We start from the raw sequence: 24,641 nt of genomic DNA, 5'->3' as shown, positions 1-24,641 counted from the left end.
ACTCCCTGAATGCATTAATTGATTTTAATTTATTTTTTTTTAACCCAACACTACGTGGCCTGCTTCTTAGGGTTATGACAGAGCAATATAGTAGCACACTGTAAGGAGTAAAGGGATGAGTTCCTTGTGGCTGGAAGGTCGTCCTCCTGCTTCCCCTGGATGGGTTGCCTTCCTGACTCACCTGGGTGGGTCACCTCCCAGCTTCATATGGCGGCAGGCCTTTCTTTAGACTTTTATTCTTTCTTTGCTCACTTTTGGCATATTTTCACTTTCTCTTTCTTATGTTTAATCCCTCTAACTGCACATGAAGTCATCCTAAGGCTTCTAGAAACATTGCTGGCCTCATCAGGGACCTTCAGAGCCAGATGCTGTCCCTCTGGGGGCCCACTGGCCCTGGGCTGGGGGCAGGAACCAGAAGCCAAATGGAGTAAGCCAGGTTGAGGGCTGGCTCACTTGGGGTCTGGGGCCTTAGGCCAGTCTCTTCCCGCTCTCCCTCTGTGAGAATCAACTAGAACGAGGAGAGTGCTTGTTTATGAGACAGCAGTGAGCATGGATAAAGGAAAACAACCCTTCTGTGAACTGGGGTGCGAGGCCTTCGGATGAATTTGGCAAATTCACGGAAGGGATCAGCCCATGGGTTTTGCAACAGTGCTCAATGTTCCCACAAGGTGGCACCAAAACCAGGGATCCGGAGACCGCGCAAGCAGCCCAGCAGATTGTCCACGTTTCTCAAGCCCCCAAGGCTCAAAATGAGCTCGATGCTGCCTCGGATGCCTGCCACCATCGGTTCTTAACCCCTGCCCCTCATACCTTTGTGCAGACCCCCGTGGTGGCGTCGCAGAGGGTGAGGATGGACACGTTCTGCGCCCGGTTCAGCCAGGTCACGGCGACCTTGGTGCTGGTGGCCCACTTCACCATGGTGATGTAGTACTCCCTAGAAACACGCCAGAGACAGCATGAGTGGCTGTGCAGGCACCCACGCGGCCCAGGACACCAGAAGGCGTCCCATCCCAGCCCTGGAGACAGGGGCTGGGAGCTGGGGTGTGTGGGTGACACAGCCGTCCTGTGAGGTTCTGGACCTGGGTTTATCAAGCATACACATCAACAGGGAACGCGGGTGGGAAGCTGAATCATTTGCTTGTGCTACAGTAAGGACAAGACGCTCAGACGTCCAGTGCATGTGGCCATCCACCCCCGGGGGAGGGCACTTGGAGCTGCTCTGGGGGTTTTTTAGTCAGGTGCTCTGGCTAATGCTGTTCCACTGACTTGATTTCCACACCCCGATCCACAGCAAAGGCACAACTCCAGGCTACCAGGAAGCAGCGAGGAGATCCCAGGAAGGAGGACAGAGAAAGATGCACCTCAGAGAGTATGAAACAGCATGGAAAACACCCGAGTCTGAGCTGCCGAAAGCTCCGTTTTCTTTTTCCCTCTGCCATAAAGACAAAATATCCAGGGACGCTCTCTAGCTAATTAGGGAAATTGGTTCATGGCTCCGGGCTTCAGGTGAAGTTGGTTGGTTATCTTAGATGTCACACACCAGATTCTGCCCAAACCCGAAAACAACCACAGTATTCTGTAGCAGAGGGATATTGGGACTTCTGGTCATAATTTATCTGCAGAGCCCTCTAAAAACTGGATTAAAAAAACAAAACCACAATTTTGCATTTAAGAAGGAGGAGATGTTGAGAAAATAAGTGCCCCAAAATAATTATTCTCAGGTGAGTTCCCAGAAATCAGCTAAAGCTCTTTCACTCACCCACCCTATCTATATCTATAATGAGATCTACTGTTCAGAATGATTACTTTGTGGTCTTACAAGATATTTTATCTTTAAAGACAGCAGCACATTCACTAGACAATTCCCAGCAAGCTGAAGAGGGAATCTCATTGCACTTAATAATTATTTTCAACAGAAAGGACTAAATAACCAAGTGCCTTGACTTAAGTCTTAGTTAACCAGGAGATTAGATTGCTGCATCACTCCCATTCCCCAAATCTACCTGTTAATCAAAGTTCTTAATAACTTGACATAAACATGTAGCAAACAGAAGTAATAGTCTCCAAGTAGGCAAAGGCCTCTGGCAGGTGACCGCCAGGCTCATGGCCAGGGCTGGGTGGGGGGCCCCACTGTGCTCCCTGAGCAAAACAATCAATCATTCTTGTTTACAGAAGATTCTACTTGTTGAAACATCAAATTTTCTATCACCTTCTCCCTAACTTGATCTGCCTATTCATCTAATCTGCTCTTACCACCTTCATGGAGACTTAACGATTTTCATCTATTTATAATTAATTGGTGGATGTTATTAATTTAAGTATTCTGTTACTTGTATTCATTTGCCCTTCTGCCCCCTTTTCTTTTAATTCAGTTTATTTATTGAGGAACTTGAAAGAAACAAGAAAGGTGTAGCACTCACATTATTTAACTGGGCATTTTACACAGCGCTTAGAGAAAAGAAACGGGGTTTCTACTTCTAGAGAATAGAAAGCCTCTAATGCCTTCTAATTAGAATGTACATAAGAAAATGGGATAGAAAATGTTTTCCTCGTCTTTTTGAAAAACAAAACAAAACCCCCCAAAACAACAACAACAAAGAACGGAACAAGTAAATCACTCTGATTTTACCAAGAAATGTCTTCCTCTCAGAAAAAGTATACTTGAATGCTAAAGGCTCAGATGTGCTGAATTCTCTTAGGGACTTTACTTGGAGAAGCTACTATGATTTCCGCCTTTTATAGAATGGAGGGTTCTTTGTAAGGCTGTCCTCAGGTGAACGTCCCCACAGCTGGGGTTGGGGCCAGGTTGAAGGCCCAGCTGACTCGTCTCCAAGGTTTGTCTCCTTATCATAGCCTCCCCTCCCAAGACAATGTTGTATTTGGAGTGCCAATTATTGCTAATTCCCTCCCAGGAGGCTGCGGTAGAAGCCAGATATCAGGAAGTGGCCCACAGGCTGTGAAGCAAATTGGACAGCTTGCATTAAACTTCTCCAAACAGAGACATCCCAGGGGGCTCATGCTGAAGCAGAAAACTCCCTTTTCATTGTGCAGTTCCCAGGCATCTTCATCCCTACTCAAAAATGGTGAAACCAGAGGAGAGAAGAGCGTTCTCCAACCCCACATCCTCCAAGAAAACCACATTTATCTTTCCTTTCCTTGGCCTTTTCCAGCACTTAAGATTTGTGCCCTCCTATCCGCCATCATCCTTTTATAGCACTCTTATTTGCATTTCTGGTAGCAGAGATGGGAGCTCCCTGAGACGAAGAACAAAGACTGTGCCTGCTCTAACTCATGTTCTGGCCTGAGGTTTGGGACCTACATAAATCTATAAAATACCTATGATCTGAGTAATATAGTCTCTCAAAGGGAGAAGGGGGAAGTACTGATCAGAGGGAGAATCTAGGAGAATATTATAATAAGGAAACACTCCATGTAAATGAAGGGAACGGTAATCAGAAGAGGTCACACTACCGGGAGGTGTTGAGGCCTCACACAAGGAAACTGTGCAGAGGAAAACCATGACCTGTGTATGGTGGGAATGGATGAAGTTTTAGCATGAATGGATGTGGTTCTAGTGGGAATGGATGCCTGCCTGCTAGACCTGCTGAGCTCCCCTGACCTGCCACTTCTCCTACTGAATGTGTCCATGTCCATGCAGATGACATGTGGTTGTATATTGACATCACTGTGATAGTTCTCATGTGTTGCTGCCTGGAAGGAAGCATGAATGGGGATGGAAAATCCCCTTTCCACTTGTCCTGTGCCCTGTGTGTGCTGGCCTGGGTTTGCAGCAATCAAAGGCAGTGTTGTCACCCTCACTCAGGTAGGCTGAGCCTGCCCAGAGAGAGTAGAACAGCAACGAGGATGTGAGAACTTTGTGGCAAAAACTAGTGAAGGCTCATGTCACTAGAAAAGGAAGCAAGTAGTAGAAATAGTCTCTGCCTCCAATCTCTAATGATGTAAGTCAGGTTCTCAAAGTATGGTCCTTACACCAGCAGTACTTGAGAAGGGGTTAGAAATATAAATTCTCAGGCCTCACCCTAGATCCACTGAATATTAAACAAGCAGTATCTGGTTAGCAAGGCCCCAGTGATTCTAAATGCTTGCTTGAGTTTGAGAATAACTGACTTGGAATGTGTGGTACTCTGTCCAGCAGTAGGTGACCATATGAAAACAATTCCAAATGCCATTTAACTATATATCTCTATTTCTATCTTTAGCCTGTACTAACCATCCTTTGAATGAATACATGACGAGATGCTCTTGGATGAATAAATGTGTTGGTAGGCAGACGTGTTTTAGAATAAAGAGAGATTTGGTAGCCATTAAAGGGGAGGAGAAAGCAGGATTGGAAGAGGAGTCATTTTTAAAACAAAGTTGGAGTAGGAGATTGAAAGACACAAGAATTGATCTGATGTCAAGATGAAGAGAGATACCAAAGCATTTTGACAACCACAGAAAATAGGTAATCATATTTTGATAACTTGACATTGCATTTTTAAAATAACATGATACCAAAGTATTAACACAGATGCAAAGATTCCTGGAAGAAATGCTACCAAATTTCTCTTTATTCTAAAGAACTTTATCTTCCTCCCAATATACTTATTCAACCAAGATAATCTAGTCATGGCTTAGTACGTGAGAGACAGTTGGTTCTAGGTGGTGGCAACACAAAAATGGGCAAACCCTTGCTTTAGGGAGCTCACAGTTTGAAGAGAGACAGTTGAACAAGCTACTGGTTTCAGTGCAGGGTGGGGACTGCCCAAATAGAAGGAAGCAGGGTTTGCCATGAAGCATGTGGGAAGAGCACTTGTAATGGCACGTCTTGGCTGAGAAAATATTATTACATCCTGTGAATCCCCAGCCAAAGGTGCCTTCAAATCAGAATACAGTGGCTCTTCATGGTGAGAAGTATATGAATTATTTATTAGTCCATTTGTTTGCCATAAAATATTAATAGAATGTTGTCTCTGTCACAGGGATTAATGTGCAGTGTCACTTCTTGGTATTCCAAATTCTGGCAAAGGTTCTGACAGTGTGTAGCAATAAAGGGCAAGGGGAAAAAAACTTGTTTATCTGATGAAATCAAGATCCTGCAATTAACTTTGGCATTTTAAAGCAATATTTATTCCATGGATCAAGCTGGGGCAAAAACATATTGTGAGGGAGGAGTTTTTAAAATAGAAGGCATCTTTGAGCAAATGGAAATAGCCTTAGATACCAAGTGCTGCCTATGGTAAAGTGAATGGCTCCATATCTGAGAATGCCCTCAGAGCAGTCATGCAATTTTATGAAAACATCTTTAGGCAGAGTGAACTTTACAAAATAGAAAATGATGACTTTAAGACAAATGATGCACATTTTCATAACTCTACTTTCAGTGTACAAATAAACCATGCTACCTTTTCTTTTCAACTTAGGGGCTGATTATAATGCAGGGCCGGCCATCAGGATGAGGGAGAAGGAAGTGAGAGGGGGTGTCACAGAGGACACACCTTAGGCATCCTTATTCCACAACTTGAATGCTTTGAACATGAAGGGATCCATTGACTAGTAATGGTGGGGGTAAATCTCACATTGTCTCTTCTCCAGTTCTTCATTTCCATGTGCTCAGCATCCATCTATCTATTTGCCTAACAGTCTGTTTATCCATCCATCTGTCCATCTACCTACACATTATCCATTCACTCATCCATTAATTATCCAACCATCTACCCACCCATTCATATATCCACCAACCATTCCTCCAGTCATCCATATACTCATCCATCCACCCACCCATCCATATATCCATCAATCATTCATCTAGTCATCTATCTACCCATCCATCCATTCTTCCATCCATCCACGCATCCATATATACATCCATCTAGTCATCCGTCTACCCACCCATCATTTATCCATCCATCCACCCATCCATCATTTATCCACCCACCCATCCACCTACCCATCCATCCATCCTCTATCTACCCACCCATCCATCCATCTATTCATTCACCTACACATCGATCCATCATCTATCAACCCAGCCATCCATCCATTATCTATATACCCTCCCATCCATCCATCCACCTACCCATCCATCCATCTATTCATTCACCTACACATCCATCCATCATCTATCAACCCAGCCATCCATCCATTATCTATATACCCTCCCATCCATCCATCCACCTACCCTTTCATTATCCAACCACCCATTCATCCTTCGTTCACTATCCATCCATAGATCCATCAATCGATCCATCCATCCATCCATTAACATCCATCCATCCATCTACCCACTCATCCATCATCCACACACCCACTAATTTATTATCCATAAACCCACTCATCCATTCATTATTCATCCACCCATTCATCATCCATCCATCCATCCATCCATCCATCCATCCATCCGTTATTTATCCATCCATTGATCACCCACTTACATATTCAAACTGTCCACTCAATATGGATTAAACACCTCCTGGATCCTGAGGCTTCTAACATCATATATGTTGGATGCATATTCTCTACCTTGCTCTGTGCTGGAAGTGGGGTCTTCCCTGTACAGATGGCATCAGGGAGCTTTGGCTACCTCATGGGAACACTAGTAGTAGATCAAAGGAAGAGGGGGAAGGACAGTGGGTATTTATTCTGTGGCTTCTTCTTTATAATCCTTCATATACTCAATGTCCTAGTCCCTTGGTGGCTTGCTCCACATGGCTGCCTGTCCTTGGGATCCAGTTACTGTTCTTCCTCTTGCCCCTTCAGAACTGGGATGATAATAAAGGCCCAGCTTCAGCTAGCCCCTGGGCACTGCACTCTCCTGGGGGGTTTCTTCCCCCTACTGTTTTATAAATGCTATTGAAATGAAAACAATTTGAATGTTTTCCCCTTTTTACTCCTGGAGGAATGACTAATACAGAAAGGGGTCACAAAACGCCCTGACCACAGCTGTCCATTTTACCAAAATGTGCCACTCAAGAAAATGTCATTCCTGGAAGTTAAGGCATTAGTTGAGCCTTTAGAATGCTAGGGTGATGAAGGGAGGCAAACAGACTCATAGCCAGAAAGACCCTGAGATACCAAAGAATCCAGGTCCCTCTTTTTACAGATGAGGAGCCTGAAGAATTACTTTTGGGGCTCAGGCAATGAAATGACCACCCGATCCTGCAGCTAGGGCCTTGCTGCTGTTCTGTTTGGCACTGTCTGCATGATGCCATTCTCTCACTTCTTTAACTTGCTATGCCCAGACAGGACTAGGTGTGATGTTGACAAAGAAACATCCCAATTGTCTTGACCACGCTAAGGTCTGCAAGGCTCACCGTTACTTGCACAGTGTCAAGAGCCTCTCAAGTTTTCCTCTCTACAACCATGAGGACCTGAGGTTGGTGCCTTGTGCCTACCTCCTTCCTTTCTCAGCAACCTCCACTTCTGGTGAGAGTTCTAACTCTTACTCCTCAACTCCCACCATCCTCATCCTGTTCTGTCCATTCCCTTACTGGCTCCTGGGAAACCACCTCATTCTAAACCTCTGCTGTGCTCCCATCTTAAAAACATATCTTCCTGTGTCTGATCTCCAGTTAAACTGTGTTGAGATAGTTGGCCAAGTATCACCAGTGCCCACCAGTTGCCCTCTGCTCTGTCTTTTCCAAACTGTAGGTAGGCTCCTTTCTGTCTTATAGGTCCCTGAGTTCCCTACTTGCCCCCAAGCCTGAACAACAACAAAGGTAGTGGAACATGTCCCCACAATTGGCTTCTCCTAAAAACTGTCTGACCACGTAAGGCCCTTTTCTGGCCGGCGCTCACCAGGCATTTCCCCTCGTTTGTCCAACCTTCCTCTGCAATTCTCTCACCTCTGCTCACCTCCTCCTTTCCTGATTAAAGAAACCCTTTTTCTGTTTGAGATGCTCACAGATTTCTGAGATCAGAGTATTCTCCCTATTGTCATAGCCTTTCTTTATAATTAAACTCTCTCACTGTCTAAACCTGAATTTGTTTTTATTAGAATAGTCACACGTTACTATATTGTTCCAAGTAAAAGGCCTCAGTCTAGAGGAGTAACTATAATGGCCAATATCTTGGGCAGCACATGGGCCTTTGCCCCTCACATTATAACCAGGAGATAGCCGCTAGCCTCTTCCACCATTAAGGATCCTATGAGCATGCTTCACAGATACCAGGTCCACTGAGGAGGGTGACTCTGTTGGGTGACTGATGTGACTCTCTGATGTGACTGTGTTGGGTGGCTCTGTGACAGAACTTCAAGCAAAGATAAAAGATCTTTGACAAAAGATGGTCAATAAGCTTCGCTTGTGTCCAGCTCAACAGACACAGCATAGCAGATGTTCTCTGACCCGTGAATCAGATCTTGGGGAGAGGAGAGAAGAGACTTATTCAAAATCTCAGAAGTCAGGATAGGAACAAACCAGTTCCCGAGAGAGCCGCCATGACTGAAGTGTGCAGTCTTGTTTGTGTCTTCAGGGGAGGGGTCATGTCCTAAACCTTCCTAAGTTTTCCTTGTGCGACACCGAGCAGAATGTCTGGCACAGAATTGAACTATTACTGATTGTGAAAATACAAGTAAGTACAGCTGGAGAGATGGGAGAGGATTTGCTTCCAGTAGCTCCTGAGAGCCAGGCAGGACTCAAATAGACAGCAGAAACAAATACACAACAAAAGACACCAGTTTTAGAAATCTCAATACCAGGCAGGGCCCCCTGATGAATTAGGCATGACTTTGTACAAGTCACTTGCCTTCTGTGGGCCTCCCTTTCATCCTCTGTAAATTGTAGAGGAAGTGGAGGGGGAATAGGGAAGCTTTAAAAACCCCAGTAGCAAGAGAATCCTAGAAATGAGAAGCCATGGCCACAAAATAGTGACTTGCTAGTGGGTTGTAGATATGGATTACATTTGCTCATGCTTCAATGCACATCAACACATTCAAAAACATGATGCTAGGTAAATTTTGCCAAGTCCCATTTTTTTCTGCAGATGCTGTCAAACCCATAAACTGGACTTGCTATTTGTGGCCCATGGGAGGAAACTGCAGCTGTCATTTAGCCCTTTGAGTTTACCAGCACCTGGCTTGGTCTTAAAACCTTGTCTAGTGTGTTGCTGACATCTTCAGATGTCAAGACTGTTTTGCTGGCTGGAAGAGCTTGCTGGCTAACAGAAGTGTCTTATTGAAGAGGATGAGGCAAGCAGATTCCATTTTATTTTTTCAATGTCTCCTGGTAGTTATAAACTTGTTGCATATCTATTCATAGCGTCTTCAGAACCACCTGCCTGCCCTTTCAAACCTAGGCCACAACATGTAAACATACTTCCTTCACCAGAAACTTATCTGTCCCGACAGCTGAGACTCAAATTTCCAGCCTCCTAAAGTACTGAACATAGAATTCCATGATCAAGAAGGACTTTGTGAATTTCCTTTTCACTGCATCAACAGAATAAAGATCTGTCAGTGCCCTAGTCTGGAGCATCTACATCACTCCAGTCTCTTGGAATAGCTTCTCACCCTCATGAATAACAAACACCCTTCCCTGATCTGATGCTGTGAACACTAACTCTGTCTGCGGAAACTGATCTCCTTGAACTGATGCTCCCTAAGATGATTTCATTTGAATATTTAAGTGCCCAGATTATTGCTTTAACTCATGAGGTAAAAATAGAGATAGGACTACCTCTGAGGGCAACAAGAACATTTAAGCAATTGTGATTTATAACCAGACCACCTCCAAAAACATTTGGAAGTCAAACTCAGCTAAAACAATCTCTTCCCAGAGTTGCTAAAATGAAGACAAAAGAAAGATTAGAAATATGTTGAATTAGGATGGCAGATTCAGGGATTGGGGGGTGGAATAGGATATCTACAGTTTGAAAACTATTCTCCAGAGAGGAGCCTCTCTGCCTCGGCCACACTTAAGAATCACATGGGGCATCTGAACAATTCCAACCTCCATAGGGGCCACACCCTGACAAAGGAAAGCAGAAAGGACAGAGGTATTGCCAGTGATCCCTCCAAGCTGGCTTTGTGTTATCTGAAAGATAACACACAAAGGGAAATATAGTAGCTGTGACTTCTTGAATAATGCTGAGCAGTGGCCTTGGTGACAAGAGATTTGTGTTCAAGTCCTGGTCCTACCACTAATTATGTATGCAACCATAGACAAGTCAGGTCAATCCCCTCAGCTCAGATGCCTCAAGTATAAATATAACATTGTAAATGTGGAGGAGAGCCTGCTCATGTCAGGAAAAGAGGCAGAGGAGGCCTCAGGATGGAGAGCAACAGGTACCAAGTTAGGGTTGGTAGAGGTGATGGTGAAGGTGGTGATAATGGTGGTAAAGGTGGTGATAATGGTGATGGTGGGGATGACGGAAGTGGTGGTGGTGGTGGTGGTGGTGGTGAAAGTGATAGCAGTTGTGGTGATGGCGGAAGCGATGGTGGAGTTGGTGGTGGTGGTGATCACAATGCTTGTGGTAGAGGTGATGTGGTGGTGGTGGTGGTGGTTAAAGTGGTGGTGTTCTGGGGGGACCTCGAGTCATTAAGTAAGGAGATGATGTTTGTATTGCTCTGATAACCTTCAGTGTCGCCAAGACTAGTCAATCTACCATGTTGGAAGGAAGAAAGACTGGATTTTACGTGTGGGTCAGCATGAGAGTGCTATGGGCAGTGTATTGAAGGAGGATCCTGGGCACAGAGGAGGCCATCAGTATGTAAGCTGCCTGGGATTTGTGGCATCTAGCATCACTGTGTACAGTTAGAAGCAGTGAGCACATCAGTGTGCTAGGTCTTCACATAGTGCTCAGATATCTGTATTTATAGCTGTATCTGTATTTCTATCTGCTTACCTGGTGCTGTATCTGAATCTAGAGCTGTATCTATACTGTTCTTGTTTCTGTATTTATAGCTGTATCTGTATCTATAAAGTATCTGTATCTATATCAATAGCTGTATCTATAGCAGTATCTATATTTATAGCTATATCTATAGTGGTATCTACATCTATAGCTGTATCTATATCTATAACTATATCTGTTTGCTGTATCTATATCTATAGCTGTATTTATCTCTGTATCTATATCTATTACTATATTTATATCTATCTATAGTTGTATATATAACTATATCTGTATCTATATCTATATAGTTGTATCTATATCTATAGCTGTATCTATTTCTATAACTATATCTGTATCTATATCTATAGCTGTATTTATTTCTGTATCTATACCTATCACTGTATCTATATCTATAGTTGTATCTATATCTATAGCTGTATCTATAACTGTATCTATATCTATATAGTTGTATCAATATCTATAGCTGTATCTATTTCTATAATTATATCTGTATCTATATCTATTGCTGTATCTAAATCTATAGCTGTATTTATCTCTGTATCTATATCTATCACTGTATCTGTATCTATATCCATAGCTGTATCTATATCTATAGCTGCATCCGTAACTATCTATATCTATAACTATATCTGTATCTATAGCTATAGCTGGATTTATCTCCATAACTATATCTATAGCTGTATCTATGACTGTATCTGCATCTAGAGCTGTATCTGTGTCTATATCTATAGCGAGAGTTGTATCTGTATCTACAGTCATATTTGCATCTGCAGTTGTATCTGTATCTATATCTATAATTTACCTACTTCACAATGACATTTATGTGAAGTAAGCATGCACACACAAAAAAACCAATTTTGTTTTACAAAAATACAGAGGAAACGAGGTATTAAAATATATTTAAGATAGGTGCCTAAAAGTGGGAAGGCGTGGGAGAAGGGACTATGGTTGCAAAAGAACAATAAAAGGAGAGAGGTCTGCATGAAGTGACCATGGTCCTCTGCCAGAATATGAGTAGCATCTAAGTCCTTGGTACTTGAGATCAAAACAAATACAGTGAAGTAAGATAAAATAAAAGCAAAAGGCCTTTGAGCCTTTCATGGGCTTTGGAAGTGGGTGGAGGGAGGAGTGTGTGTCCAACCTGGGCTCAGGTGCATCGGGGACACAGTGTTGGTTTCTGTCTCGGTTTCTGCAAGCCTTTTACAACCTGGTGTTGCCAAGCAATCAGGAAAAGAGCAGCTGTACTACATCCTAACGGGATATTTAGAGGTGAATAAAAGCACATATCAGCACAGTGCAACATGTCTTCAAAACGGTACCGCCGGCTATCTACTGTATCTTAATTCAACACCCAGCTCAATAGTTCTGGAAAGGCCCGGGGAAACCAGCAAAAAACAACTGTGTTTGTTTTATCAGTGCAGCTGGGTTTCTATGTACAACTGTTAGAAACCACAGGGCAGGTGGTTTATTTTTTTTCTTTCCACCCACAGGTTATACTGCACTTATGCTTTCCTGGACAGGCTCAGTGTAACTGTTCTCAGCTTAACAAGTCATCTGGGCCACTACTGTCTTGGCCCCAGGAAATCTAAGCCTTGCACTGGGGTCGCTACTCTTAGTTCTCTTCAACATAGTGACTTCCCAAGAGGGCCTCTAATTTTGCCCTAGGATTCTGCGGCATCTGTGAAGCCACTCTGAACACTTCTGACTCCCTTCTGCAGTGGGCATCTTTGCTCCAGGTGTGGCTCCTCCCACACTTCATTGCAGCCCCTGGGTTTCTGGACTGTGAGTTCCCTGACGGGAGAGGCCACAGATTTTAATTATCCAAGGGCCTCATACAGAGCATGGCACGTAGAAATGATGTTTGCCAAGCATAAAGATTTGAAGGCCCAGATTTAATTCTCACTATATCTGGGAACCATTGGAGGAGTTGTTAGGCTAGCTAATAAACAAACAAAAAAGGAAATTGGAAGTGAGTGGTATGAAGGTGACATGATAGATATATTGAATGTTTTATTTCTTCCTCTTGGTTGCCCCTGAGCTGGCCTGCTGAAATAAGCCACAGGCTTCCAGAAATCTCTGTGTTTGTCCCTTTCTAGATTTTCGAGGGCATTACTTAGGTCTCATTACTTTTTATGTTCCTCCCTAAAGTAGGTATCTTATTTTTTAGTTCATTCTTCTAGTATCCTATAATTGAGATAGTAGGATGTCATCAGTAGTTAAATATTTTAAGGTTTTGGTTCTTAGAATGGTACCGGACAACTGACAATGTCTCAGTCTTCAAGAATCCCATCAAAGTAAGATTTTATCAGCTAAATGTTAAGTGAATGTATTTATTCGACAAAGATTTATGGAGCCTTGGTGCAGGACTAGAGCCAGGGCTCTGCATGTTTTCAATAGCAAGTGGGAAAATGAAACAAAGACAGTCTCTGGAAACTCCCATTGGGATAAGTCCTATTAAGAAAATAAAAGCAGGGGTGGGCGGGGTGGGGCTGCAATATGAAATGCAGTTATTAGGGAAGTCCTTGTGGGAACAATATATTTGATCAAGACCTAAGTGGGGAGGATCCCTACAGGCACAGACCCTCAAGGGCTGATGCAATCTGTTTGAGGAGGGGGGCAGTGTAGAAAGACGGTGTGCATGGCTGCAGCGGATTATGAGGGGTTTGTAGGCCACTGTAGGAAGCCTGACTTTACTCTGAGAGAACTGAAAAGCGACTGGATGGCTGGGAGCAAAGCATGTGTAGCCTGATGTTCTTTAAGGGGTCATTCTGGTCACTGTGTGGGATTGATAGGGGGTGGGACCAGAGGGGGAGTGGATCTTGGGAGGGTAGCAGTCCTAGGGTGCTAGTGGGCCAGGCAAGGGAGGTGAGGGGAGGGGAGGCACAGGCTGATGCTGGCAACCTATCAAGAAGTGTTCCCAGCACAGATGGAAGTAAAGGTGGCCAGGAAAGTGGAGTTGCCCTGCACTGAGACAGGAAGACTGTAGGGCAGTAGGTGTGAACCGGGAGAGCTGGAGGTTTGGACTGTGTTTCATCTGAGGTGCTGTTTAGACATTGTCAGCAAATCTATTTGAAAATTGTGAAGAGGCAGTCAAGATCACTAGGGCAATGCTGGGCTTGACTTTCAACTGGCTGGGAGTTTTCAGGCCTGCTGTGTAGACTTCTCTCATGGATTTTTGTCTAATGGATCAGATGTCCCCAAAGATTATGATTGGATCTGTAACCCAGCAAATGAATCCTAGCATTTCTTTGTTAAGCTGTCTATATATATCAGGCTTTTCAACTGCCCTTTGGACTGCTTTTAGCAACTCACAGGTTCCTTATTAAAGAACAAGTTAAAATCTTGGACACATGTTTATTTATTTTGCCTTAAAGTAACAATTTGACCATATCAAAAATTATATGTTGTGACTTAGAAAACCAAACTCCACATGTTCTCACTCATATGCAGGAGCTAAATGGTCACAAAGATGGAAATAATAGACACTGGGGAAACCAGTGGGAGGGGGGGGGGAGGTGGGAAGGAAGGTTATGGTCAGAAATTACCTATGGGGTACAGTGTTCACTGTCTGGGGAATGGACCACCTGAGAACCAATCCTCACCGCTACACAATATATCCATGTAATGAACATGCATGTAATGTATTCCCTGAAGCTAAAATAAAGATGAAAAAAATTATATGTTGACGGCACCCAGTGGCAATGTTGAGTGGGCAGTTAGCTTAGTGAACGTGCAGTTCTGACATAGGTAAGGATGAGTTACAGGTGAGAGTTGTCTGCATTTTGGTGGTGTTTACACCATGAGGCTGAATGGTGGTATAAGCCAGCCTTATGTGCCTTATGTCATTTAATTTTCATAGCACTTTTGTTGTTAATGTGCATCTCCACCTTACAGATGAGGAAAGTGAAGTGGGAGCAGTTGAGTAACTTGACCAAGACCACTGATCGGAATTTGAATCCAGGCAGTCAGCTAGAGAACCTTTACTCTAAACCAGAAGAGTGGGGACATTTGGCAATGACTGGAGACATTTTTGACTGTCACAACCAGAAGAGGAGTCAGGGAATTACTGCATCTGGGGGTAAGGCCAGGGACATTGCCTGACACTGTGATGCATGGGACTATCCCCACAGCAAAGAATAAATAGGACCCGTGTCACTAGTGCTGAGGTTGAGAAATTCTGGCCTAAACCATGACACTGCCCACCCTCCAGACCAGATGGGCCTCCTCTTCCACAATTCTCCACGATCTCTCCTCATGCCTGCAGTGATTTACTTGCTAGGAATGATTTGTTCAAGGTCTATATTCCCCTCTAGTTTGTAAGCTCCACGTTTCATTCCTTACTAAATTCTCAGTGCTCAGTCCAATGGTTGGCAAATATCTGCACTAAGTTTATGATTTCTGACATATCTGAGCTTACTTTTTAAAAAATCCCGAGGATGTGTGGCACAGAAGCAGTATTAGAAAGTGTGACATTTACATATCACAGATTCATATTGCACATAAAACACATTATCGCATGTAGCTTAGGAAATTAGAGCAAGCAGACAATCTGAAGCCCAGCATCCAAACTTCAAGTCCTGACTGAGGCTAATTTTTCATTGTCCTTGAAGCTAATCAAGTCTGCAGAAACAGCATCACCAATTGACTCAACGAGATTTTCAATTAACTCAAACAGATGGCTGAAATTTTCCAGGTGACTTTCCATATTAATTCAGTGAGTTTGCTGGACCAGGCCCCAGGAGGCTTGGCAAGGATGGGGCTGAAAGGAAAACAATGCAATATATGGATCTTCAGGAGAAAAGCCAAAGCAATAATCAGAACTATTTTTTAAAATCCCAGTAAACATACCAGGCAAACAATTCAACACTCCCAACCAGTGCACTCTGAGGGCTGACGCTTCAGTGACAGGCCGTCCCTGGGACCAGCTGCTGGGAGGCAGGTTTGTTAATGCTTGAGGAGACTCCCACATGGGCGAGAAAACTGATGTGGGGCAGGGAGAGATTTTTTTTTTTTGAGTTGGAGTCTCACTGTGTTGCCCAGGCTGGAGTGCAATGGCACACTCACGGCCACCCCAGTGTCGACCTGCTGGACTGGTGATCATTCCACCTCAGCCTTCCAAGTTGCCAGAACTACAGGTGTGCACTACCACACCCAGTTAATTTTTGATTTATTGTAGAGACGAGGTCTTGCCAAGCTGCCCAGGCTGGTCTCAAACCCGCAGGTGCAGGCAATCCATACACCTCAGCCTCCTAAAATGCTGGAATTACAGGCTGAGCCACCGAGAGAAATTTAAGAACACTTCACCCTTATAAAGCACTGGGTTTCTGTGCTTGGTCTGTCCACCCGAAGACGTTATGGCATTTTCAGTTTCATGGAGGAAAGGAGAACTGAAAAAAATCTTAGTAGAATTTTGCAGAGGTCTTAAGCTTCTGTGCAAGCACTCAGGATGTGGGACAAGGACAGCAGTGAAAGCTACTACGGGAGATGAGCACATCATTTGGGGATGATCACAATCACCAGGTGCTGGAACATCCGTCCTGGAGTGAGACCTGAGGTCAAGGCTCCTGCCCTTCTGAAAGCTGCCAGAAGCTACCTCTAACATGGAATTCTGAATTGAATAAAACAGACCCAGGCTTGAAGTATGACAAAAATTGGGTTGAGTATTTGCTGAGCCTCAGAATGAATCATACTTGGCTTAAATAGGCCTGTTCACAGAAGGACATGGGTGAGTCTTGGCACCACTACAGTCCCCTTGCCTTTTTTGAGTCTCCCATTAATATTCTTAACAGAGGAGGGTTTGACGATGGTATAACTGGACTCTGGGAGCATAATTAGTCCCCAGACTGCTTGAATTGGGGACAATACTAAACTGATATTCAGACCACTTTACTTAGATTGAGTCTGCTCAGTTGTTTGATTTAGAAACAATTCTTCAAAACCAGATGTTCATAATAATCTATCAATAGTATTGTCAATATGTTCCACCAACTACACGGTTGTGACCTTACCAACGGGGAGATCTGCCATTATTAGAATAGGATTCACCACTGTCAAATTATTCTGTTCTTTAAAATAATGATCTAAAAACAGGGCGTCATTTACAGAAGGTCCAACTCTATGAATTTATTGGAGAGACGGCATCAGTTCATCTGGCGAATGTTCTGCCATGTGCAAAGTAGGGTGCCCTACTAAGATACTCTTTTCACCCAGACATGCCCTTCCTGGAGGAGCTCAGCCTCCCAGGAGGATAATCTGTTCCTGACATGAGATAAGAAATCCTAATACTTGTTGAATGGTATTATTTTTCTAGAAAACAGAAGCATAAAGCTTCAGAGGAAAACTTTGGAAAATGTACCCTTTTCTTGGATGTTCAAATTAGTTGTAAAATAAATCTGATCCTGAAAAGACCATACAAATGCACATTCGTCTTCATTTTTCTTTTGTGACAAAATAGAGAGAAGGGGGCAAACCTCATACGTGGATCATCAGGTGGCATCATCTCCAGATCATGAGTGGGTCCATTTAGGCCAATAACGTGCAGGGAGATACTGGGGTTTTCACATCCAGCCTGGGAATTAAAAAGGGACAGAGAATAAATAAACAATCTCATGCCTGAAGAGTGCCTCAGCTCCACAAAGTCTTTCCAGGAAGACTCACAAGTGGCACTCCTGAAACTTTGGAGCTCAATACTAGGGGTGAAATTGATAATGAGAACAAATCATTCATGTGTAGAGTTTCAAAAAGGACAAAGGGCTAACTGGGTGGATTCATTTTCTTCCCTGGAACCCCACTCCTTTCCCATTCCATCCATCGCTTTCGGTCTACCAATATTAAGTGAGTACTGTACCATTTGTCTAACTACTATGGGAGGGAAAAAGAGAAGACTAGACAATGAATGGGAGAGAAAAGATGGGTGGGATGACAGAAGGGGGAGAGTTGGAGGGTGAGCCAGTGATGGACATTAATGAGCAGCGGCCATGGCTCAGTGTGGGAAAAGATTAAGTCCTTCAAAAAAGAAATGGGGCACTGTTCTGCTTCCCTGATCCCCTCGATGGGGGACAAGTAACTGGCATGGAGGGGCTAGGGAGAAATATGAGGTTTCCTTGTCAGGGGGACTTCAGTGTCTGGCTTGATGCCCTCATTTCCACCCTGCAGAGGATGTTCAGGTTTATAAGGGGAATCAGCCCCATGGCAAAGTATAAGTCAGGTGCTTCACTGACTCACGGCTTTTATTTGAAAGTGGGTAGAAATGGGCAAACAATGTCTAAATTCTGGTGGCCAGAATATTCTGATCTTCTATTAAAGTATGAAACCTCAAATCCTGAGCAATCTGAGGTTTCATAATCCCAGATTCAGAGAACATGTCCCAAAGTTCACTGTAAGATCAATAGGGCATCAAAGAATTTCAGATTATAGCTCTTAGATTAGGGGACTTCCCATAAAGGGGATGGAGATCAGACAACCATTGACTTTTCTGGCTGTGGGGGGAGGTAGGCCATGATTAGGAAAACACAGAAGGGTCAAAAGGATTTGACAACAGTACAGCATACTTTATTTAACTCTGCTTCCAGTGAAAACCCTGGATGCTGCCACATAAGTAAGTATAATCAAGCTTAACTGAAAAAAGAGTGAAATAACTCTGTCAAAGGCAAGTCCACATTGTGTTAACTTCTAGATGCTCTCAGAATGGGAAAAGGCAGAGACAAAGGCTATAGTCACAGGGGAATCATGCTCCTTCCTTCTGAAACCCCATTGGAGACTGGCCACGCCAATCAAAGGGCAGTTAGAAGAAGTCTGTATTATCAGATGTTATAGGCTGAATGTGTCCCTTCAATTCACATGTTGCAGCCCTAACCCCCAATGTGATGGTATTTGGAGGTGAGGCCTTTGTGATTTAGGTTAGATAAGGTCATAAGGGTGGCATCCCCATGATGGGATTAGTGTCCATAAAAGGAGAGGAAGAGACATTAGAGCCATCTCTTGCCAGTCCATATGAAGACAGAGCAAGAAGGCGGCTGTCTGCAAGCCAGAAAGGGAGCCCTAACCAGGAACTGAATCAGCTGGCACCCTGATTTTGGACTTCCAGGTTTCTGAGCTGTGAAAAATAAATTACTATTGTTTAAGCCACCCAGGTATTTTGTTGTGGCAACACAAGCAGACTGAAAGGTGTTTCTTTTCTCTGGCTGTGACTCTGGGAACTTCACTGGTCCCATTTATCTTCCTTACATATCATCACTCCTCTTGCTACATACTCTAGGCTAGCATGTCTAGGGAGTACTTATGGTATAGCAGGCATGTACTGTCAGCTTCCTGAGCTCGCTGGTGGGTTAGAGTGTGAGGTTTTCATGCCCCACTGGCAAAGGCTGAAGGGATGCTTAATAGGCACCCTTCAATGGGGAGTAAGTTCTCAGTCACCAGGAGGGTCCAGGGAGCAAACTGCTCACTTCCATTCTGTTCAGTGGCCTCAGAGCAGTCTAGTAAAGCCAGCGGGAAGCAAAGCAGACCCTGCATGTCCACCAGAGCTGCGTCTACACCAACGTCAGTCTCCTTCCAACTGAGTGAGCTAGGAGGTTTTAGCATCAGACCCTCCCTGAGGCTGGGATATTGTGATTTGGGATGTCCCTGCCCCTACCTCCATTTCCTGCCACCCACCCATTCTACTGGATGTTTGCTGTTCTACTGGCTTTTTGGATCAGAATGTGACTGTCTTAGTTCGTCCAGGCTTCTGTAACAAAATACCATAAACTGGGTGGTTCATAAACAATAGCAATATATTTTTCAAATTTCTGGAGATTAGAAGTTCAAGATCAAGGTGCTGGCTGAACCTGTGTCTGGTAAGAGCCTCTTTACTTCCTGGTTCACAGAGGGCGTCTTCTCACTGTGTCCTCACATAATGGAAAGAGGGAGGGATCTCTTTTGTAAGGATATTAATCCCACTCATGGAGGTGCTGCCCTCATAGTCTAATCACCTCCCAAAGGCACCGCTTTCTAATACTATCACCTTGGTGGCTAGGATTTTAATGTAGGAATTTGAGAAGGGCGTAAACATTTAGGTCATAGTGATGACTAAGCACAAAACAGTTTCACCTAGAACCAGGAGATCAAGGGCAGGCAGAAGTCCTCATGAGCTCCCAGAAGCCAAATTCAAAATAGCAATATAAAGAGCAAGAGTGGGCAGTATGAGTTTTTGTCACGACGAGGCACAAGTGGAGGCAATGTATCTATTTTGGTTCAAATGATTAGACACATGATTAACAGTAATTCAATTATTTAAAATAAAGTAATCCAGCCAACAAATTCAACTCAACAAAGACAGGAATTTAATGCAACGTAATGAGAACAATTAATCTTTCCTCTGTTTACTGCTTTGCTCATAAACATGTCTGATTATCACATCTCCACACTCTGAGTCAGCTGGGTGGTGGAACTCATGAATAATTCAAAGAATGTGTTTTGCAGTTTCTTCTCACCTACCTTGGGATAATGGTAGGGCTTCACTGTGGGGTAGATGGCGCCAGTGTAGGTGGGGAGCTCCATGAGTGGGACGCGGGAATCGTTGATGGTGGCATAGGCAAGTCTTGTACCATCTGGAGACCACCAGTGTGCAATGTAGGTCTTCAAAATCTCCTCTAAGAGAAAAGAAAGTAGAGAAATGTGAATGGGCAACAAACGGGGTGGAAACCAGAGCTGCACAGGCACGATTGTGAACTGGTCAGGAAAGAAATGAACTCTCAAGGAGTCATTTATCTGCCTCAACCCTTGAGAAGCCCTCACTCTGCCCTGCGAGTGCCTTCATTCTATGGGGGCTCAAGAAATATCTGATGCCAACAACCAAATCTGGCACTAGAAAACCCAATAAATCAAAGCTCAACTGAACAGATGCTAATTGTCTAGCAATCTTTTTTTGCATTAATTTGAGCACTATGAGCCCCAAAACCAAGTACAAAATAATACCAAGTATTATTGTACTGTTGTGGATTGCTATTTGATTTGAAACACAGATCTAGAGAAAATCAGTTCACACTGAAGCATGGCACATACAGACAGAACCAAGTGAGAAAGCAAGCTCTGTCAGAGGTTGAATCCTAGAAAAACAGAGCAACTTACAGGAGATGCCCAAGGATTCATGCATACATGAGGAGCTCCCTCATCAACAACCCTGAGGAAGGAGAATGTGTTCAAAGTCCCAGAATGCTCCTCACTCTTAAAAGATAGATGTACATTCACCATACATGACAGAAAAACAACATGGAGCCATCTTGAGAAGGACTGAAATGGAAGTAATGATTCTCTTAGGTTTCAACCGGAAATAACCATTATTCTGTTCCATCCCACAGGTGTCTTGGCCAATTAGAATTTTAACTATAGATAAGTTCTGTAGGGTTTGATATCTATTCCAGGAAAAAAAAAAAACTACTGTATTTTTAAACATGTCACTAGAAGGCACTTTCCAAGTGTAACAAATCAGAGTATTGGGAGTGAGAGAATCCATTTCGTTGCTAACAGCTCTTAGGATTCTTTCTTATACAGGGTCTACATGTAGTGCAACCTAATTCCCTCTAGGTTTGTTTTTAAAATAATGATCAGTATAATTACATAATGAGTCCCATTCAACTAGTTATTCCTGGATGCATACCATAAACTTTTGGTCTGTGTAGCTGTAGTAGTAGAAAGGCAGTTAAGGAACCTGAAGAGACATCATCAAAAAGTCAAAATGAGTGCATAATACAGCAAAGAACGATACAACGTTGGAACGAAGCTGAAGGATGACTGTCCACAGAAGGACAGGATCATAGACAGGAAAGAAGTGGGTAATGTCAGAGACCTCCCAACTCTGGAGAGGATGTGGAGGGGAGGAGACTAGATGGCTGGAATGAGGATTCATGAAGAAGGGCTCAGGGCCTGGTCAGTGCCATCCGTGGTGGCATTTCAAAGCCAAGTCCAGAGGCCTAAAGCGAGCTCACTGCCCACACTCCTCCTGGGGTGGTAGCTACAGCCAGACTGTGTGCAGGGGAGGCTAGTGGCACAGTATGCCCTCCGACCCCACCCACTCCTCCCCTGATGCCTGTGGGACTTACAGCAGCACTGGTGGGAATGATAAACTCCCTTGTGTCATTCTCACGTCGCATGCTTCTCTCACGTTCTGCAGAGGGCCTCCCTCCAGGCTCACCAGTAGCCTGTGGAGACCTCCCCGCCCCCACCGAATGTGGTGCCACCTGACTTTATCACAAGACAGTGCATCCCAGGGTCTGGAAAACAGTGCTAGTGAAAAATGTATTCTCTAGCCCCGGAGTCTTGGTTTCGAACCCCAGTCCTGCTCTCTGGTCATGAGTCCTCATCTGTAAGTTGAGGGGCAAGGTGGCCTGTCGCCTCTCATATCCCGCTCCACCTCTGCATTGTGATCTCACGGCATCCTGCACAAAGTCCTCAGAAGCTTTTCCAGTGCTGATAAAATCTCAAAGGTCTGCTGAGGTGAATGAGGAGGAGAAAAAAAAGGAAGGAGGAAGGCCAAATCTCAAGGGTTTGTAATTTTCCAGTGTCTTTAGCAGCCAGGAGAGTGACGTTCAGGTACGAGTCTGGAATGAGGTGATTCAGAAGTGACTTTACAGAGTCACCAGATCCATCCTGGCTGCTCGCATGGCATGGTGAGTAATAGACTCCGGCAGATGGTTTGCTGGAAAAAATAGGCACCATTTGCAAGCAATTTGCGGGTGATTGTGCTCAATCACTTCTGCACTGCAGGCCAGGAGGAAAGGGACCGATGGGGGCTCCAGTGAAATCCCTGTGAGTGAGCAGAATTCAAGGGGCAGAGGGAGAAGGGCGCAGAGCCCGAGGGAATCAGCAGAGGAGCCCTGCAGCACTTTTCACAGCACATTAATTCACAGCCGACTCAGGAAAATCCAAAACAGAAAAATGGCTGGCTGCACAAAATGCTTTATAAATGAAGCAGCTTTGGACAAAACAAACAAACAGCGATAATAATTTTAAAAAACCCAAAGAAACAACTCATCTATTTCTTCTCTTTTAACCCAAGGTAATCTCCCAAGATCAGAAGGATGACAAATTGGCAACCGTGTGCAAAATCAGACCACTTTCATTCTTATCCAATAGGTTTGGTGAAAAGTGACCAGGAAAGGGAGGGCAAGGGTCATGTTTCATTTCCACTCATCTTTGTTTATATCTCATTTCTAGTTTCGTCCTCCGACCTAAAGAAAATGCTACTCCATGGCTCTGACCAACATAGGTCAGGGTAGGTCACACTTGTAGGGACAAGAGACTAAGAAAGTATGGGTGAAGGCTGGCCCTGAGGCTAGGCTGAGAATACCATATTTCCATCAATTTCATCAGAAAATGCCAGAATATTTCCACGAAGCTCAATCACTCTTCAGAGAATTGGAATGCAGAAAAAATGATCACTGCCTATTACAAGATGTAATAATTGGAAAGGAACGTAGAGACCATGTAGTTCAAGGATGGCAAGTATCTGCTGTGTGTGACAGCAAAGGTTTGTTCCTTTCAGTGCCATCCCCCAGTGAGATAGTGGCATATACAAGAAATTCTGCCATGCCAAAATGCCACTGTACAAAACTATAATAGGATGGCTTTACTTTGTTTTTCCTAAATGTCCATTGCTTTTTTTGGTATTATTATTCTTCTGTATGTTAGTTACTCATTAAACAGATAATTAAGTATATGAAACTAAGGAGGAAGGGGCCAGGCAGAAGAAACCATGACATTTCAGCATTAATTACAAATGTCCCTATTCTGCAAACACTTTCTCCAGAATTCTCAGCTTAATGAGGCAGTTGGCTTAAATGCCATGTACCAAATGTTGTTTAGAAACAGAGTTTTGCAGACAGAGAAAGAAAACCTATTGCATTGACTCAATTAATTGCATGGACCCTTGCCTTGGAACAAAACGAATAACTTGGCTTACTGAGCAAAATTAACTCAGGAAAACTAGAGAATATATCTTTTCTTCACCTTCCCTGTACTACTGGGGGATCATTTTAGCAATGGAAAAGAAAGTCACATTTGAGGATATTTAATAGTCAATGATTGCCTCTCTCTTGAAGATGCCGTAAGTTTTATCCATGCAGCTTAAGCCCAAGGTAGGATCTGGGATGATTTTCCTAATTTCTTTTTACTATATTTGGAAGAAGCCAATGTCATTATTTGAACAGCTATTCTTTCTTGCCAAATAATGTTAAGAGCATATCCAGTAGGACAAATTGGGGGTGGGGGCTTAAGATGATAAAGGGCAATCTAACAAAGGAGTCATCACGTTTTCCAGGTTGTTTGGCAGATGCGGGTTAAGAGGTGGACACCAATATCATTTCATCATATTTGCCTAGAATGGCTTAGAGTGGTTGGTAGGGGAGCACATTGGAATGTTGTATATGTGATACAGAACTGGACCCACTCCAGGCAGGAGAATCAATACTTGTTGGGGGCAGGGGAAGGGTACAGGCTCTTTTTCTGCAAAGGCTCTACAGGTGACTTTAATTAAGTTCTGATTAACAACAACTGACTAGAAAAGAAGGAAATCTTGTTGTTTGTGACAACATGGATTAACCTGGAGGATATTACGCTAAGTGAAATAAGCCAGACACATAAAGACGAACATCATGTGATCTCACTCATATGTGTGTTATAGTTTGGATACAGTTCATTTGACCCCACCAAAGCCCATGTTAAAATTTGCTACCCTAGCCGGGCTTGGTGGCTCAGCCTGTAATCCTGTGCCTTTGGGAAGCTGAGGCGAGTGGATTGCCTGAGCCCGCGGG

The 24,641-nt window shown here is 43.8% G+C and overlaps 1 protein-coding gene across 1 annotated transcript in view; it reads right to left on the bottom strand.

Annotated features, from left to right (window-relative positions):
- Positions 1-24,641, bottom strand: part of LOC103255904 (dipeptidyl aminopeptidase-like protein 6) — a gene marked incomplete at both ends in the record, with an annotated part of 85,065 nt that overhangs the window by 23,780 nt on the left and 36,644 nt on the right. Inside the window, 3 exons of the mRNA XM_021710353.1 lie at positions 811-934; positions 17,325-17,422; positions 20,329-20,483. Coding sequence (XP_021566028.1) covers positions 811-934; positions 17,325-17,422; positions 20,329-20,483 — 377 coding nt within the window. The remainder of the gene's footprint in view (positions 1-810; positions 935-17,324; positions 17,423-20,328; positions 20,484-24,641) is intronic.

This window comes from Carlito syrichta, unplaced genomic scaffold (assembly GCF_000164805.1).
Source record: "Carlito syrichta isolate Samal-C Ts95f unplaced genomic scaffold, Tarsius_syrichta-2.0.1 Scaffold288683, whole genome shotgun sequence".
Lineage (NCBI taxonomy): Eukaryota > Metazoa > Chordata > Mammalia > Primates > Tarsiidae > Carlito > Carlito syrichta.
Note: the sequence above shows the minus strand (reverse complement) of the source record. Positions and strands in the feature narration are given on the sequence as shown.